The sequence below is a fragment of the Lemur catta genome, chromosome 17 (assembly GCF_020740605.2).
Source record: "Lemur catta isolate mLemCat1 chromosome 17, mLemCat1.pri, whole genome shotgun sequence".
Lineage (NCBI taxonomy): Eukaryota > Metazoa > Chordata > Mammalia > Primates > Lemuridae > Lemur > Lemur catta.
In genome coordinates, this window is record NC_059144.1 from 23,910,951 (window position 1) to 23,925,468 (window position 14,518).

The 14,518-nt window shown below is 48.8% G+C and overlaps 1 protein-coding gene across 4 annotated transcripts in view; it reads right to left on the bottom strand.

Moving 5' to 3' along the window:
- The window catches only part of ZNF341 (zinc finger protein 341), a 36,299-nt gene extending 25,247 nt beyond the window's left edge, over positions 1-11,052 (bottom strand). For 2 of the 4 annotated variants that reach the window (XM_045528796.1, XM_045528795.1), the window contains exons 1-4: positions 10,150-10,327; positions 5,542-5,652; positions 3,575-3,771; positions 145-294 (exon numbers count right to left, since the gene is read on the bottom strand). In XM_045528796.1, the coding sequence (XP_045384752.1) occupies positions 145-294; positions 3,575-3,771; positions 5,542-5,652; positions 10,150-10,180 (489 nt within the window). In that variant the 5' untranslated portion in view covers positions 10,181-10,327. Of the gene's footprint in view, positions 1-144; positions 295-3,574; positions 3,772-5,541; positions 5,653-10,149; positions 10,328-10,953 lie in introns of those variants that run through there. The other 2 variants (XM_045528797.1, XM_045528798.1) reach the window with 2 other exon arrangements.
- Positions 11,053-14,518: the final 3,466 nt, after the last annotated feature.

The window sequence follows — 14,518 nt, forward strand, 5'->3', positions numbered from 1 at the left end:
GTGGCCAAGGGAAAACTGACAGTCCCCCTTAGTGTTGAAGAGAGCTGGGGCCAAGCCCCCTTCATTCTAAAAGACTCTGAATTCACAGGAGTTGATACGCAGGTCTAGAAGCGAAACCCTGTGAGATGCCTACCACCTCCTTACCTGCACAGGTGGGGGGCCCTGGGGCATGGGCTGGTCCAGGGACGTGAAGGCCGACATGGCAGACATGAGCACATCATCGCTCACCAAGATGTTCCCCTGCACCAAGGTCTGGATCAGTGGCGACGGGGGCACTGTGATGTATGTGGAGATCTGGATGGACAGGGAGAGAGGATGAGAATGACAGCATATGTGTGTGGACATGTCTAAGACTCTGTCAGGAAGCTGAGGGCATGGTACAAAAGATCCAGGTTCTAGAGTCCCACTGACCTGGGTTCCATCTCCGCCTCTGCTGCTCCCTGCTGCATAACCCTGGGCAGGTCACTCTACCTCTCTGAGCCTCCATTTAATCATCCACCAAAGGAGGAGAATAAGTAGGACTGCTCTGTAGGGCACATACCCTATGACCCAGCAATAATACTTCCTGGTACCTATCCTAGAGAAATACTCACACATGCCCACACAAGTCCAGAAACCAGAGTATTCTACATAGCCTTGTTTCTAATAGTGAAAAACTGTAAATAATCTAAATGTCCACAAATAGGGGAATTAATTGAAAAATTATACAATATAGGCATGGCATAGAATACTACATACCACATAAAAGGTACTGCATGAAAAACTAAGTTATGTAATATTAATAATATGTAGATTATATATTCTTATGTTTAAAAATCAAAAACAATAGATTACATACTTTTATTTTTAAAAATCTAAAACGATAGTACTATATAATTCCTATGGACACTTAAATAAGTATGTGAAAGATTCTTAAGTCAAGAAGGATATTCCTCAACAGCTACCTAGGGGCAGAGCAATACTGCCAGAGGGACCTTAATTTGTAACATTCTAACTTTTAAAAAGGAGAAGGGAAGAAAGTATTACTTGCAAACATACAAATTCATGATAAAAATAATAATATCATACGCAGGGCAATGGTGAGGATGACAGGCAGACCTTATAAGAAAGTGCCAAACGTCAGCGACTACTCCTCTTGGTAGCTGTAAAGGGTGTTTGTTTTGTTTGTTTTCTATTTTTCTTTACTGATAGGCCCTTGGTATCTCCTAGTTCACCTGTCTCTGTGAAACCTCCAGCAATTGCAGAGGCCCTGGGTCCTAGTGCTCAGAGTCTATGTTCAGAGATGGGATGTCTTTGCTGTCAACCAAGCAAAAGTAGTCCAGACAGGTTAGGGAAATGCCCCGTGTTATGGCCAGGAAAGGTGGCATAAATTCCAGTTCACTTGTATTTTTACAATGTCACATGAGTTAGCCTGAGACAAAAAATGGGAAATCACATCCCCTTTTCATCCAAGTCACTTAAGCAGGGGGTCTCTGCTTGCCCATAACCAACCGCTTGTGTTCTGAAGTCTTTTCCTTGGATGAGTTTCCCTCTCTCCTTTTATTGAAAAAAAAGGGAGAAGGGGAATATTTTGTGCTAGCAAAATTCATAATCAAGGAGTGAGGAAAATGAGTTCGTTCTGTGCTAGAAGATATCTTTGGCAACTTGAAAAGTTTCAGTCTATATATGCTATAGTTCTGGGGTGAATGCTTTTATTTTGATGGTAGGAATTATGTCTACACCATGAACGAAGATAATGTTCTAAAGGAATAAGGAGGCCGGGCATGGTGGCTCACACTTGCAATCCTAGCACTCTGGGAGGCCAAGGCAGGAGGATTGCTTGAGCTCAGGAGCTCGAGACCAGCCTGAGGAAGACCATGTATCTATAAAAAATAGAAAAATTAGCCCTAACATGGTGGCACACCTGTAGTCCTAGCTATTCAGGAGGCTGAGAGAAGAGGATCGCTCGAGCCCAGCAGTTTGAGGTTGCTGTGAGCTATGATGACTCCACTGCACTCTGGCCTGGGTGACAGAATGAGACCCTGTCTCTCTCATTAATGAAAAATAAATAAAGGAATAAAGGAATAAGGAGAGATAAAGGAAGCTAAAGGGAAATTCGACCCTTGACCTGGCATCCTGAGATATGCCCACCACCTTTATGACAGAGTCTTTAATCTCTCTACGAGCCCTGCACCCAGAGTGCCTTTGCTCCAGAACTGTGTTATTATTATTATTTTTTTTTCTGTCTCACTCTGTTGCCTGGGTTAGAGTGCCATGGCATCAGCCTAGCTCATAGCAACCTCTAACTCCTGGGCTCAAGCAATCCTCCTGCCTCAGCCTCCCGAGTAGCTGGGACTACAGGCATGCGCCACCATGCCCAGCTAATTTTTTCTATATATTTTTAGTCATCCAGCTAATTTCTTTCTATTTTTAGTAGAGACGGGGTCTCGTTCTTGCTCAGGCTGGTCTCGAACTCCTGAGCTCAAATGATCCATCTGCCTCGGCCTCCCAGAGTGCTAGGATTACAGGCGTGAGTCACTGTGCCTGGCCCAGAACCGTGTTCTTGACTGAGGATTCTAGAAGCTTCTCCAATACCTGCAGCCTGGCCTTCTCCTCTGACCTCCAGACTTGGAGGTCCGTACTGTCTATATCAGCACCATCTCTACTTAAATGTCCGAGAGCATCTCAAATCCACCGTGTCCAGCGGAACTCCTGACATCCCCCCCAAAATCTTCTCCTAAAGATCCCCCACTTCAGTTAATGGCAACTCCCCTGTGGGAGTCACCCTTGACTCCCCTTTATCTCACAGTCCTCACCCAACTGATCCACAAACTCTGTCAGCAACACCTTCAAGATACTTCTGCAATCTCACCCCTTCTCACCATCTCTACTGCCACCAATCTGATCAAGCTGCCACCATCCATTGCCTGGATTTGTATGTCAGCCCCCTAATGGGTCCCCTGGCTTTCTCTCTTGTCCCCCATTAAAATCTATTCTCTGTACAGCAGCCAGAGGGACCTGGTTAAAGCGTGCATCAGACGATGTCCCTCTCCTGCTCAACACCCTCCGCCCAATGGCTGCCATCTCACTCTGGGTGAAAGTCCACAGGGCCCACACAATCTTCTAGAACCTTATCATCTCCCACCCACTCCCACCCAGCCCTGGCCACTGTCACCTCCTTGTAGTTCTCGGAAAACACACAGCACACTCCTGACTCAGGACCTCTGCACTTGGCTAATCCCTTCACCTAGATCACTCTTCCCCAAACTAACTGCATGACTCATTTCCTCACCCCCATAGGTCTGTGCTCAAATGTCACCTCTTCAGAGTCTTCTTCCAAGCATATACAATAAATGATATGGCAAAACCTCCCACCCCATCTTGGCATCCCCTATCCCTCTGCATGTAACAAGCTGAGAAAGTACATCTTTATACATTTGTCTGTGTACTATCCATCTCAGCCAACTGCACAGGGCAGGGACTTGGTCTGTCTGTCCACCACTGTAACCCTAGTGCCCAGCACAGTGCCTGACACATAGCAGGTGCTCAAAAAGACTTGCTAAATGAATGAATGAACAAATGAATGAATGAATACCTGGCGATTGGTAGGAGGTGGTGCCTGCTGGACAGCCGTGGGTGCTGCCGAAGGTGTGTAGATGCTGTTGGTGGCCAGCGAGACTGTGGCCAGGGCGGGGGCATTCCCCTGGCACTGTTCCCGCTTATGGGTCATAAATGCCGGCAGCGAGTTGAACTGCTTCTTACACTTCCCGCAGAGAAAGACATCCTCGTCATCTAACGGTCATACCCACGGAGTAGTGGGAAGGGGCCACAGATGGAGCAGAGTAATGGAAAAAAAAGCAAGAATAAGTCAGGGGACGTCACTGTGAGAAACAGGAGGAGATCTGCAGCTGACCATGAGAACAGCAATCTGAGCAGCACTCTGTGACTCAGTGTGCATGTGTCAAGCATCAACTATGTGCTTCTTAGCAGCTTTCAAAACCACCGGGGCACCTGCAGGAATAGCCAGCCATGGGCAACCAGGTACTAAATAATTAGAAATCAAGAAATAGCAAAGTGGGTTCACTTTAAAGCTGAGAAGTTCAAAATCTTTATCCTGCCCGAATTTATTTATCAGTCACCAAATGGGCCATGTGATCACACTCCTCTATGCCTTTACACCCACTGTTCCCCTTGCCAAGCTGCTTCTCTCAGAACAACTCCTTCTGCAAGGCTCAGCTTGGATGTCACCTCCTCCAGGAAGCCTTCCTAATGCCAGTGACCACAGTTCTGTCCTCTGGCACACCTCTCATACCACAGTTTTCTCACCACCACCAGACTAGGAGTCCCCTAAGGGAAGAAAATATACCTTATATTGTCACCATAACTACAATATCTCCTGGGCACATAAGAGGTTCTCAAAGGATGTTTGTTGAATGAATGAAGAACTAAATGAATGACTGCTACAGTTAACACCCATTACTGAAGGCCTACCACAGCCATGCACTGCCTCAAGCACCTAACATGTTGTAGCAGAAATGTCTGTTATTCAATTCTAACTGTACCCTTCTTACACCTAATGCAAATTTTAGTGGGAAACATGGCTTTCTTGTTAATATATTTCCCAGCTTTCTTTGCAGTTAGTGACAGAATTCCAACCAATGGGATGAGGACAGAGTGTACTGTGTATGCAACTTCCCCTTAAAAGAAAAAGGTATGACTTCTACTCCCTGCTGTCTTCCCTTCACGTTGGCTGGAATGTGGAATCAAAGTGGGAGCTGGAGCAGCCATCCTGGACTACAGCTTGAGGGCAGTAGAGCCACAAGAAAGAAGGGGTCTGAGTCTCACCATACCCCTCCCAAATGCTCATCAGGACTTCATATAACGGAGAAATAAACTTTAATCCTGTAGAAACCATACGAAACTTTCATTTCTTATTTATAACAGCTGAAACTGAATCCCAAGTACTCTCATAAGATTCCTATGAGGTAGGACAGTTACCCCCATTTTACAGATGTGGAAACTGAGACACCAGAGAGGTTAACTCACTGGTCCACGGTCACAGAGCCAGGAACTATAGCAACAAGAATTTAAACCTAGATGTGTATCTCTCTGTCCCTAGTGTGAGTCCCAAGTACTCAAACATGTTTATGGAATGAACAAACACACAGACTCCCATAGAAACTTCCAAAGGAAATCCCTTGCCCTCTTTGTGTCTCATGGGGCTGGCCTCTAAAGTGGAGAAATTCATGCTCAGTCTGTTCTTTCTGTAGAGGGGAGGCTGAAAAGTCACTTCCAGGACAAAGGTACAAGCACTGCCAGGCATCAGGGCTCCCACCACTCCCTGCATCGTGACGCCATCTCCCCACTTTCACTAAGTGTTTGAGAGAGGATGTCCCCAGAGCTAAGCACAGACAGGCATAAGCCTAAAAGTCCAGGCTGGGAGGAAGAGGAGAAGGGATATCCTGGGGACCACAGTGGGCAGTTCACACCCCCATATGGGCCCCCCTGTTTTTCATGGGGAGCCGCTCAGCCTTCCACTGGTGAACCTGAGCAGATACTCACCCAGTGGCTGGATAGCAGGGGGTGCGTTGACGCTCTGGCCTGTCGGATCAGGGACTGCTCCTTGGCCATCCAACAGTGACTGGACGGCCAGAACGGTCTGATTGTCCATCCCTGAGAAAACAAATGCAGCCTCTGTGGGACGCACGCCCAGCACCCTGCTCGGACTTCACCCCTACAAGCCAGACCCGCTGCAAAACCCCCACGGCAAAGACGGCTGGCTATGCCCCAACATACATTCTCTCCTACTTCCACTGTAACAGAACCCGAGATTTTGGCTGCAAACATGGTCCCAGAATAAAAATTACACTTCCCAGCCTCTCTTACAACTACAGAATGACTAAATTCTGGCCAATGGGATGTAAATAATGGTGCTGTATGGCAGCTTCTGGGAAGTCTCCTTAAAAGCCGCCTGGTATGTGACCCCCTTTTTTGTCCCATCCTCCATTCTGCTTCCTAGAACAAGAGTATGATGGTAGGAACTCTGCCCACCATCCTGGACCATGAGCACAAACCCTAGGGATTGCAGGACAAAAAGCTGCAAAGATTCCAGGCCTCTGAGGACCTTGTAGAACACAGCCGCCTCATAGCCTAGACTGCCTTCCCCTGGACTTTCATATAAAGGAAATCACGTTCCAGTCTGTGTAAACTACTGCTAGCTTGGGCTCCTCTCTTACTCATGGCTGACTCTAATCCTAAGTGACGCAGCTCCTCGGGAAATCACATTACCCAGTCCTCTTCGACACCCCACAAACCCTACAAATCTGTTTGCACTCAGGCGTCCTTGCCTTCCTTATTTTCCAATGTGTGCTTGTCTTTTCTGTTCCTCAATAAACAATATAACCTGAAATTGTGACTGGGGGACTGATAAGGTGACCTCTTCCAGATTTCCTAATCAGTTGTTACAGTTGAGGTTCACAGTAGTTCACTGTCCAGCTGCGTCACTAGCTGGACAATAGGGCTCCTCACATCTAAGTGGCCACCAAGGCACATTGCCTCCTCTCTGTGTCCCCACAACCAGTGCTCTGCCTCCAACCTCTCAGCTCTTTCCTGGATGCCTGCTTCAGCTTCTAACTGCAACGCAAACTAAAACCGTTAGCTCCTGCAGCCAAACTGAATCCATACTTTCCCCTGTCACAATGCAGGAATAATGGTCCCTCCTGAAGCCAGCCCTTCCCTCCAACCTCTCCTGCTTCCTCAGGAACCACTCTCCACCAGTCGACTCCTCTCCCTACACTGTGCCTGCACCCTTTTCTTCCAATGCAGTCTCTCCAGAATCTTCCAACTCACGTTGCCATCTCTCCTCCCTTCAACATCATGTATCGGATGAATGTCTTCAACACCCTCTATCTCCTCTGCCCACCTTCCAGTCCTCTTCCCCCATCCTAGTTGGGTATAACTTCCCACTATTCCACCAAAAACACCTTTCCCACGGTCACCAAAGCCCATCTGGCAGCACCTGACAGTCCTTGAAACACTCTGTTCCTGGCTCCAGGGCACCACCCTCCCTGGGTCTTCTATCTTTCTGGTGCCTCCTTCCAGCCTCCTTTGCTCTCTTCTGTCCACCCTTAGGTGTTCCTACATAGAGGATTTCCTTCTGTCTGGACTCTCTCCTCTTGCCCTCTTACACTGTTCCTGTGCAGTCTCATTCACCCCCAGTCTAGCTCCTCCTAATATCTGGAGTTGCAAACCTGGAGTTCATGCTCCCCTGAGCAAGCTTCAGTAAATCTATGATTTTATGCAAAATTGTGGGTGTTTTAGCATTTGGGTGCAAATCTGTACATGAATGTTCATAGCACTTTTATTCATAATAGGGAAAAACAGTTCAGATATTCTTCTATGGGTGAATGGTTAAACTGTGGAATATCCACACCATGGAATACTACTAAGCAATAAAAAGGAACAAACTATGGATACACACAACTTGGATGAATCTCCAGGAAATTATGACAGGTGAAAAAAAGCCCATTTTAAAGGTTGTATACTACATGACTCCACTTAGATAACATTCTCGAAATGACAAAATTTTAGAAAGGGAGACAGATTAGTGGTTGCCAGGCATCAGGGGTGGCTGGAGAAGGGGAGAAATTTGGGTGTGGCTATGAAAGGGCAACACCTTGTAGTGACGCAGCTGTTCTGCAGTTGACTGGCGGTGATACACTATAGTTTTGCAAAATGGTACCACTGGGGGAAACTGGGTAAAGGATACATGGGATCACTCTATTACTTCTTACAACTGCATGTGAATCTACAGGGAAAAAATGGTTTCAAAATAAAAGTTTGCCAGCCACGATGGCTCACACCTGTAATCCCATTACTTTGAGAGACTGAGGCAGGGGAGTTCAAGATTAGCCTGGGCAATACAGCAAGTCGCTGCCTCTACAAAAAAAAAAAAAAAAAAAATTAAATTAGCCAGGCTTGTGGCACATGCCTGTAATCCCAGCTATTTGGGGGGCTAAGGTGGGAAGACAGCTTGAGCCCAGGAGTTCCAGGTTGCAAAGAGCTATGATCAAGCCACTGCATTCCAGCCTAGGCAACAAGCTGTCTCAAAAAAATAAATTAATTAAACTAAATTAAAAGTTTAATCTTTAAAAATGCAGCCTAAAACTGAACTCAAATGTGTCACCCCCCACCGCTAAGTTTATTCCTCTTCTAGTACTCCTCATCAATGAAAACATGTCCACCAGCCATAGCCCCTGGGCTACCCCTTGATTCTTCCCTCAACCCACTGCTCCTCCCTCCCCACCCCCCCATTTCTAGTCCTTTGGCAAGCCTAGCCTATTCTGCCTCCCAAATACGTCTCAAAGCCACTTTCTCTCCATCCCCACAGCTGTCCCCTGGCCACCATCAGTTCTCCACTAGACAACCTCAGCTGGCTTTCCTGCTGTGAGGAAAATAAACTGTAGAGATCCAGGGAAGAGAGTCATTGAGGGTCACTGGAATGACTCAGGCAGTGGGAGCTGCATTTGCATAGCCCTAGGGGGAGAGAGGTCTCCTAGGATCCACAGTTCAGTGTGGGTGAGCAGCTAGAAAATGAGGCCTCCATGGGTTTGATGAAGCTTCTAAACTTTATTTTGGGATCAGTGCGGAGCTAAGAAAAGGTTTTCAGCGAGGGAGCAGCACAGTCTGTGCAGGCTGCTCTGGGAACAGACTGGAGGGGGCCAGAGGAACAGCGGGGAGGTGAGACAGGAGGACACCTTTTACCTTTTCTCTAATTCCATAATTTCTCTTTTTAATTTCAAAATATTAAGGGAGTACAAATGTTTTAGCTTACATGTATCTCTTTTGTAATGTTTGAGTTCCGGCTATAGATGTGCCCATTACCCAAATGGTGTTCATTGTACCCATCAGGTAGGTTTTTGCTCCTCCCCACCCCCACCCCACCCCCATTTATAATTCCATAATTTCTAATAATTGCTTGGCCTATAATTTATCTCCCTCACCAGATTGTGGGGCAGGGACTGTTCCTGACTCAATGAGTATTCCTGAAACTGAACCACTCTAGATGGGGGGGGGTTTACCCATTTCCTGGTGAAAACTCCGATCCTCCAAGAAGTGAAGGGAAGTGGCTGAGATCTCGGGAGTTGCAGGACTCAAAGCCTCAGCCTCACACTCCCAGTACTTCCAGTTTGCACCCTATCTGTATATGCATCTCATCCCACCCTCCCCAAAACATCATTGGTCTGTATCTCCCACAGTGACTACTGTGTGCCATGGCCCCAAGTGACTAAGGCTGTCCTTCCTCCCTGACGCCCAGCAGGTGCACATGGAGGCGCTCAGTGTTTGCTGTCTCCAAAGCCCACAATTCCCTGAGCCTGAGGACCACTCCCATCCGTGGCAGAACACAGGACAGTCAGCTGGCATCCAGTGTTTACAGGCTTGGGTCTAGGAGCACCACGTCCCGGGCAGGTACATGGCCAGCACCCATCGTTTCTCGGTCTGAGTTTGTAAAACTGCACCCAGCCTGGTGCACAGGGCAGGCACCCACTGTTTGCTGGTTTGGGTCTGCGAGCTCCACATTCCGGCCTTGCATACAGGTGGCGCCTCTCCTCTCCTGGTCTGAATTTAAGAGACTACATTCCAGCACAAGGCACACCGATGGCTCAGCAGAAGTTCTTCGTGGTCAGGCCGCCAAGGCCCTCCCACCCTGCAGCTGCTCCCGCACCACCGGTCCCCTCGGCGCAGCCCTGCCGGACCCGCTTCCGTGGAGCCCCAGCCCTCGCCGCGGCTGTTCCAGGCCCGGCCTGCCCCGTCCCCGGCTGTTCCCTCCGGGAAGCCCCTCCCGCGCCGGCCCGAGGCCCCGCGGCGTGCAGCTGTTCCGGTCCCGCGGCCCCCTCCCCGCCAGGCCGGCTCTCCCCGGCTGTTCCGGGCCCGGTGCCCCCCTGCCGGGCCTGGACTCTCCCGGCTGTTCCGGTCCCCTCTCTCCCCTCCCCCGCCGGGCCGCGGCTCCAGCGGCTGTTCCTGCCCGTGCCCCTCCCGCCCACAGGCTGTTCCGGCCCCGGCGCCCTCCGCCCCGCGGCCGCCGCGCGCCCTAAGTCGGGCGCAGCGAGGACGCGGCGGGAGGGGGTGCAGCGCGGAACAGCCGCCTCCCCCGGCCCCGCCGCCGCTCACCCTCCAGGGCCTCAAAGATCGCCTGCGCCATCTTGGAGCCGCCGCCGCGGGAGCTGAAGCGGGGCTACGCGAGCATTGTGGGAGCCGCGGCGGCGCGGGGCCGCCAGGGGGCGCCCGGGAGCCGCCGTCGAGCCCCCAGCCCTGGAACCCGAGGCTTGGCTCGCGGGAACCCCAGCATGCACAGGGTCCCCGGACCCGCCTGGATGACTCAGCCGCCGGCGCATGTGGGCCCCCTATACCCTCCTCACTTGAACGTCCAACTTGACGTCGGTACCCCTATGTGCGCCACACACGGGACCCCGCCAGCCCTATTATCTGAACCTCCGTCTCCACCTCACCGACCTGACCCCCCAACTCTGACACACTCCCCCATTCCCACTGCATGTGTCCCCCAGCTCTGCAACAACAGCCCCGTTCCCACCTGCCCCAGACCACCCAACTCTGTCACAAGGACCCCCTCCAACTGTGCAACACAGATTCCCATCCCCTGTCATATACTTCCCACTCCCCCTCCCACAGCGACCCTCATCTCTGCCTGTTGGGACCCACCTGTCCTCATGTGACTCCCTTCTCGGCCTGGGCTTAATCCCCATCGTCTCTCAGAGATTCCCTCAAGGCTGTTACATAACCCCTCATTTCCACCTGCTGAGGACCTCCCATCCCTGCCTCCAGATACCCCATTTCTGTCACATAAACCCCCAATGCCCGCCTCAGCCACTCCCAGCCCAGCCTCTTAGGGGCCCCATCTGGGTCTCACAGGATGAGAGAGGCGCCCATCATTCGGAGCCCCCATCACACACTGACCCCTGTCTCCTCTTCATTCATGCTCCCTGGGCTGCTTGTTGAGGGCCTGCTGTGCATGGCTGTGATGGCTCTGGAAACACGTGGTCCTTTCCCAGAGAGTTAGGGGGGAGGGAAAAAGACAGACATTAAATCTTAAAAGTTATTTAATTACAACGTATGATACTGGTTTCCAAGTACTCTTTCTGAAATGCCATCCCTCATTGCAACAATAGGAGCTTGGCTTCTTGCCTCCTCTGAGAAGCTTTCCAGATCTCCAGGGGTGAATTCTATCCCTCCTTTGCCATTCTAGATTCTCACAGTACCTGGTACAACCCCTGTCATGTGATATTCTCTGGCTATTGGCAGTTCTCTTTTTCTTCACCCCCTTAAGAGGGAGCCCTTTAAACAGGGGAGGCACTGCATCCATTCAGGTTGGACCTCACAGCCTGGCACAGAGGCAACTTGGGAAATGCTTGACTGAAGGCTTGACATATAGGACAACTGAGTGAGATTCAGGGAGGGAGAGGCCCCACTGCCAGCAGGCTCCCCAGGCAGGCTACCCCCATTGCAAACTTTCCACCCCTTATTGCCATCTCTTCCTCCGCCAAAAACTTACCAGTCCCATGTCCCATTCCCTCAGGGCCACTGGTTGGCACTGAACAGAATCCAATCACAGCTTAGAGACTCCTGGGGTAAGTAATGTAGTAATTCCAGGTGTGGAGCCAAGCAGGGAAGAGGGAAGGTTTGGGAAATTTCAAATGTCCCACTCCACAGTGAGTGTTCCAGCCACCCCAGAAAAGTTAACTTCTCTATAGGGAGGGGAGAGTCATAAGCAGCTTAAACCAGACTGCCAGCTGCAGGGGGAAGAAAGTTCAGACACAAAGCAATGCTGGGTCCTGACATCTTGTTAGGTTTGTTGGTATTGGTAGGAGGCAGCAAAGCATGGTGGCTGTTACGGACTGAATTGTGTCCCCCACCCGAATTCATATGTCAATGTCCTAGCCTGCAGTACTTCAGAATGGGACTATATTTGGAGATAGGGTCTTTAAAGGGGTAATTAAGGTTAAATGAGGTCATATAGGTGGGCCCTAATCCAATATGACTGACACCCTTATAAGAAGATGAAATTAGGACACACACATAGATGGGGTGACCATGTAAGGACACAGTGAGAAGACAGCCATCTGCAAGCCAAGGAGAGAGGCCTCATCTTGGGCATGTTACTTTGCTTCTCTGTGCCTCAGTTTCCCATAGGTTAAGTGGTCATCGTTATAGTACCTACCTACCAGGGATGCTGTGAGAATGAAATGGTTAATAAAGCATTCAGGAAACAATCCCTGGCACACAGTAAATACTCATTATATAAATTTTATTCCTCTGGGAAAATGTGAATAAACAGGCCCTGTCCTGAGGAACTCAGAGTGACAAAATTAAAAAAGGTCACCAGACAGTAAGTGTTCCCATTATGGCAACTCTTTATCCTTAGCAGGCCGGGAGGCTCCTTGAGGGCAGAAACCTACTTATCTACGTGAAAAATGACTTAGCAAAAGAGAGTGCCCAGGAAGAACTTAGTGCCAAACCAACTAGTTTCCAAACACCCTCTCCTGATTCTGGGCCATGTGTCAGGGCTTAGGGACTGATTCTTCATGGGAGCAGTAGGTGATATTTCTAGAAGGTTCTGTTTGGTTCCTTTTCAAATTTGACATTAAAAAAAATAGTTTTCTGTTCCCAGTAGCTATTTTCCAGCTTTAAAATTTTCTGTGAACATTAAAAAAAAACTTGTATCTGTGAATTGTAATACTTGAAATCTGTGTTGAACTGTTGATTTTTCTTCATGTTGTGTTGAAGGACTGGTTATCTCTGATTATTTGCTGTTCATCACCCTAGAAAAATTATTCGTAGTGGATTCCTGAAGCCAAAGATGGATGTGTCCTGCTCCAGAGAGGCTTTGTATTTGCTTTTTGCTGAGGGTTTAGGGGCACTTCCAGTCAGTTATCACTTCAAACTAGGTTCCTTATTCCTGGCCTGAGATTTTTTGATCTACCAGGCTTTACTCTCTGGGTCACAAAAGGACTCATCAATGGTCACAACTTCCCAAAGAAGAGCTTTTAAAAAAAGTCCCGTTTCATTTACCTTCAACTGTTCTGCTCACACCAAGGCAACTTGTTCTGCAGTTCCTTGGGGCTAGTGGTGCAGACTGTACAGCAGGTTCATATCACATTAGACTTGGAGGAAACTCTTCGGAATCTCAGCTTAATGTGAGGAGATTCTGCTGTAAGACTCCCCACTTCCGGCAGGCCCTGGACTTTCACTTTTGTCCCTCTTTCCTCCTGTGGTTGATAAACTGAAACTCACAGGTTCAATACTGACAAATGCTCTCAAGTCATTAGTGGCTGTGGTTCTTCAACATCCCAATCCTCCTGTTAACTGTCTGGTTGCTGCCTTTCACTCAGTAATTGGCCTGGGCATTCCTCATACTTTAAAGCACTTCAGCGTTTTTAAGAGGATATTTTTATATGTGATCTAACATAGTCACTACTTTCAGAGGAAGGATTAACTGAGTAAACTATTAATAGTCCACTGTTAAAAAAGAAAAACTCCAGAAAATCTAGTTTCAGTGATAAAATAGATCCAGCACAACTCTCTCCTTCACTGATTTCTGAAATTGTTCTTTCTCTGACAGGAGGAAATAACATCACAGGTAAATACCATGTGGCCCAAGTACCAGGGGACACCCTCACAAGTCAGTCACCACTCGATGTGTAGCTATTATCCAGTGACAGCTCTATGCAATGATGTCATATGTAAATGTCACATATCAATGCTCTGGGAGATGGCAGGCCAAAATTGTGTATTGCTTCAACAAGCATGTGTTGGGGACCCACCATGTGCCAAGTACTGAGATTAAAGCAGAAAACAAGACAAACAAGGTTTCTGCCTTCACAGAATCGACAGTCTGGTAAGGGAAATGGGCAATGAACATGTTGTAAACAAACAATTTTAAAGTATGAAAAATTCCATGAAGGAAAAAAAAAAAAACCAAACAGGTTAATGAATCAGAGTAGATGGACATCTAGGAAGGCCTCTCTGATGAGGTGGCATTTGAGCTGAAACCTGAAGGTTGAGGAGAAGCCAGCCATGGGAACAGCTGAGGGTGATGCATACCAGGCAGGGAAACAGCAAGAGCGAAGGCCCTATGATAGAAGGGTTCTTGGCATGCTCAAGGAACAGGAAGGAGGCCAGTTTGGCTGGAGAGGAATGAAGTGACAAGTGATAGACTGTGGGGTGAGAGAGGAAAGCAGGGGCCAGATCACAGATCTTCTCTTGTGGGTCTTGGGGAGGAGTTTGGATTTTATAAATCGAACGCACTGAGGGTGCCGTGTGATTTTACACTCTGAGAAGATCGCTACTCAGAACTGTCATGTGTAAAGATGACGCCTTGTTCACTCACCCCAACTCTAAGGAGGGCGGTCCCTCTTCCAGGAAACCTCCCGCCAAGTACACAGCTCATTCCAAGCCCACGCGTGAACCAAACGCGTCCCAAAGGGAAGTGTCTTCTGATTGGACAAATCTGGGTGTATGACCT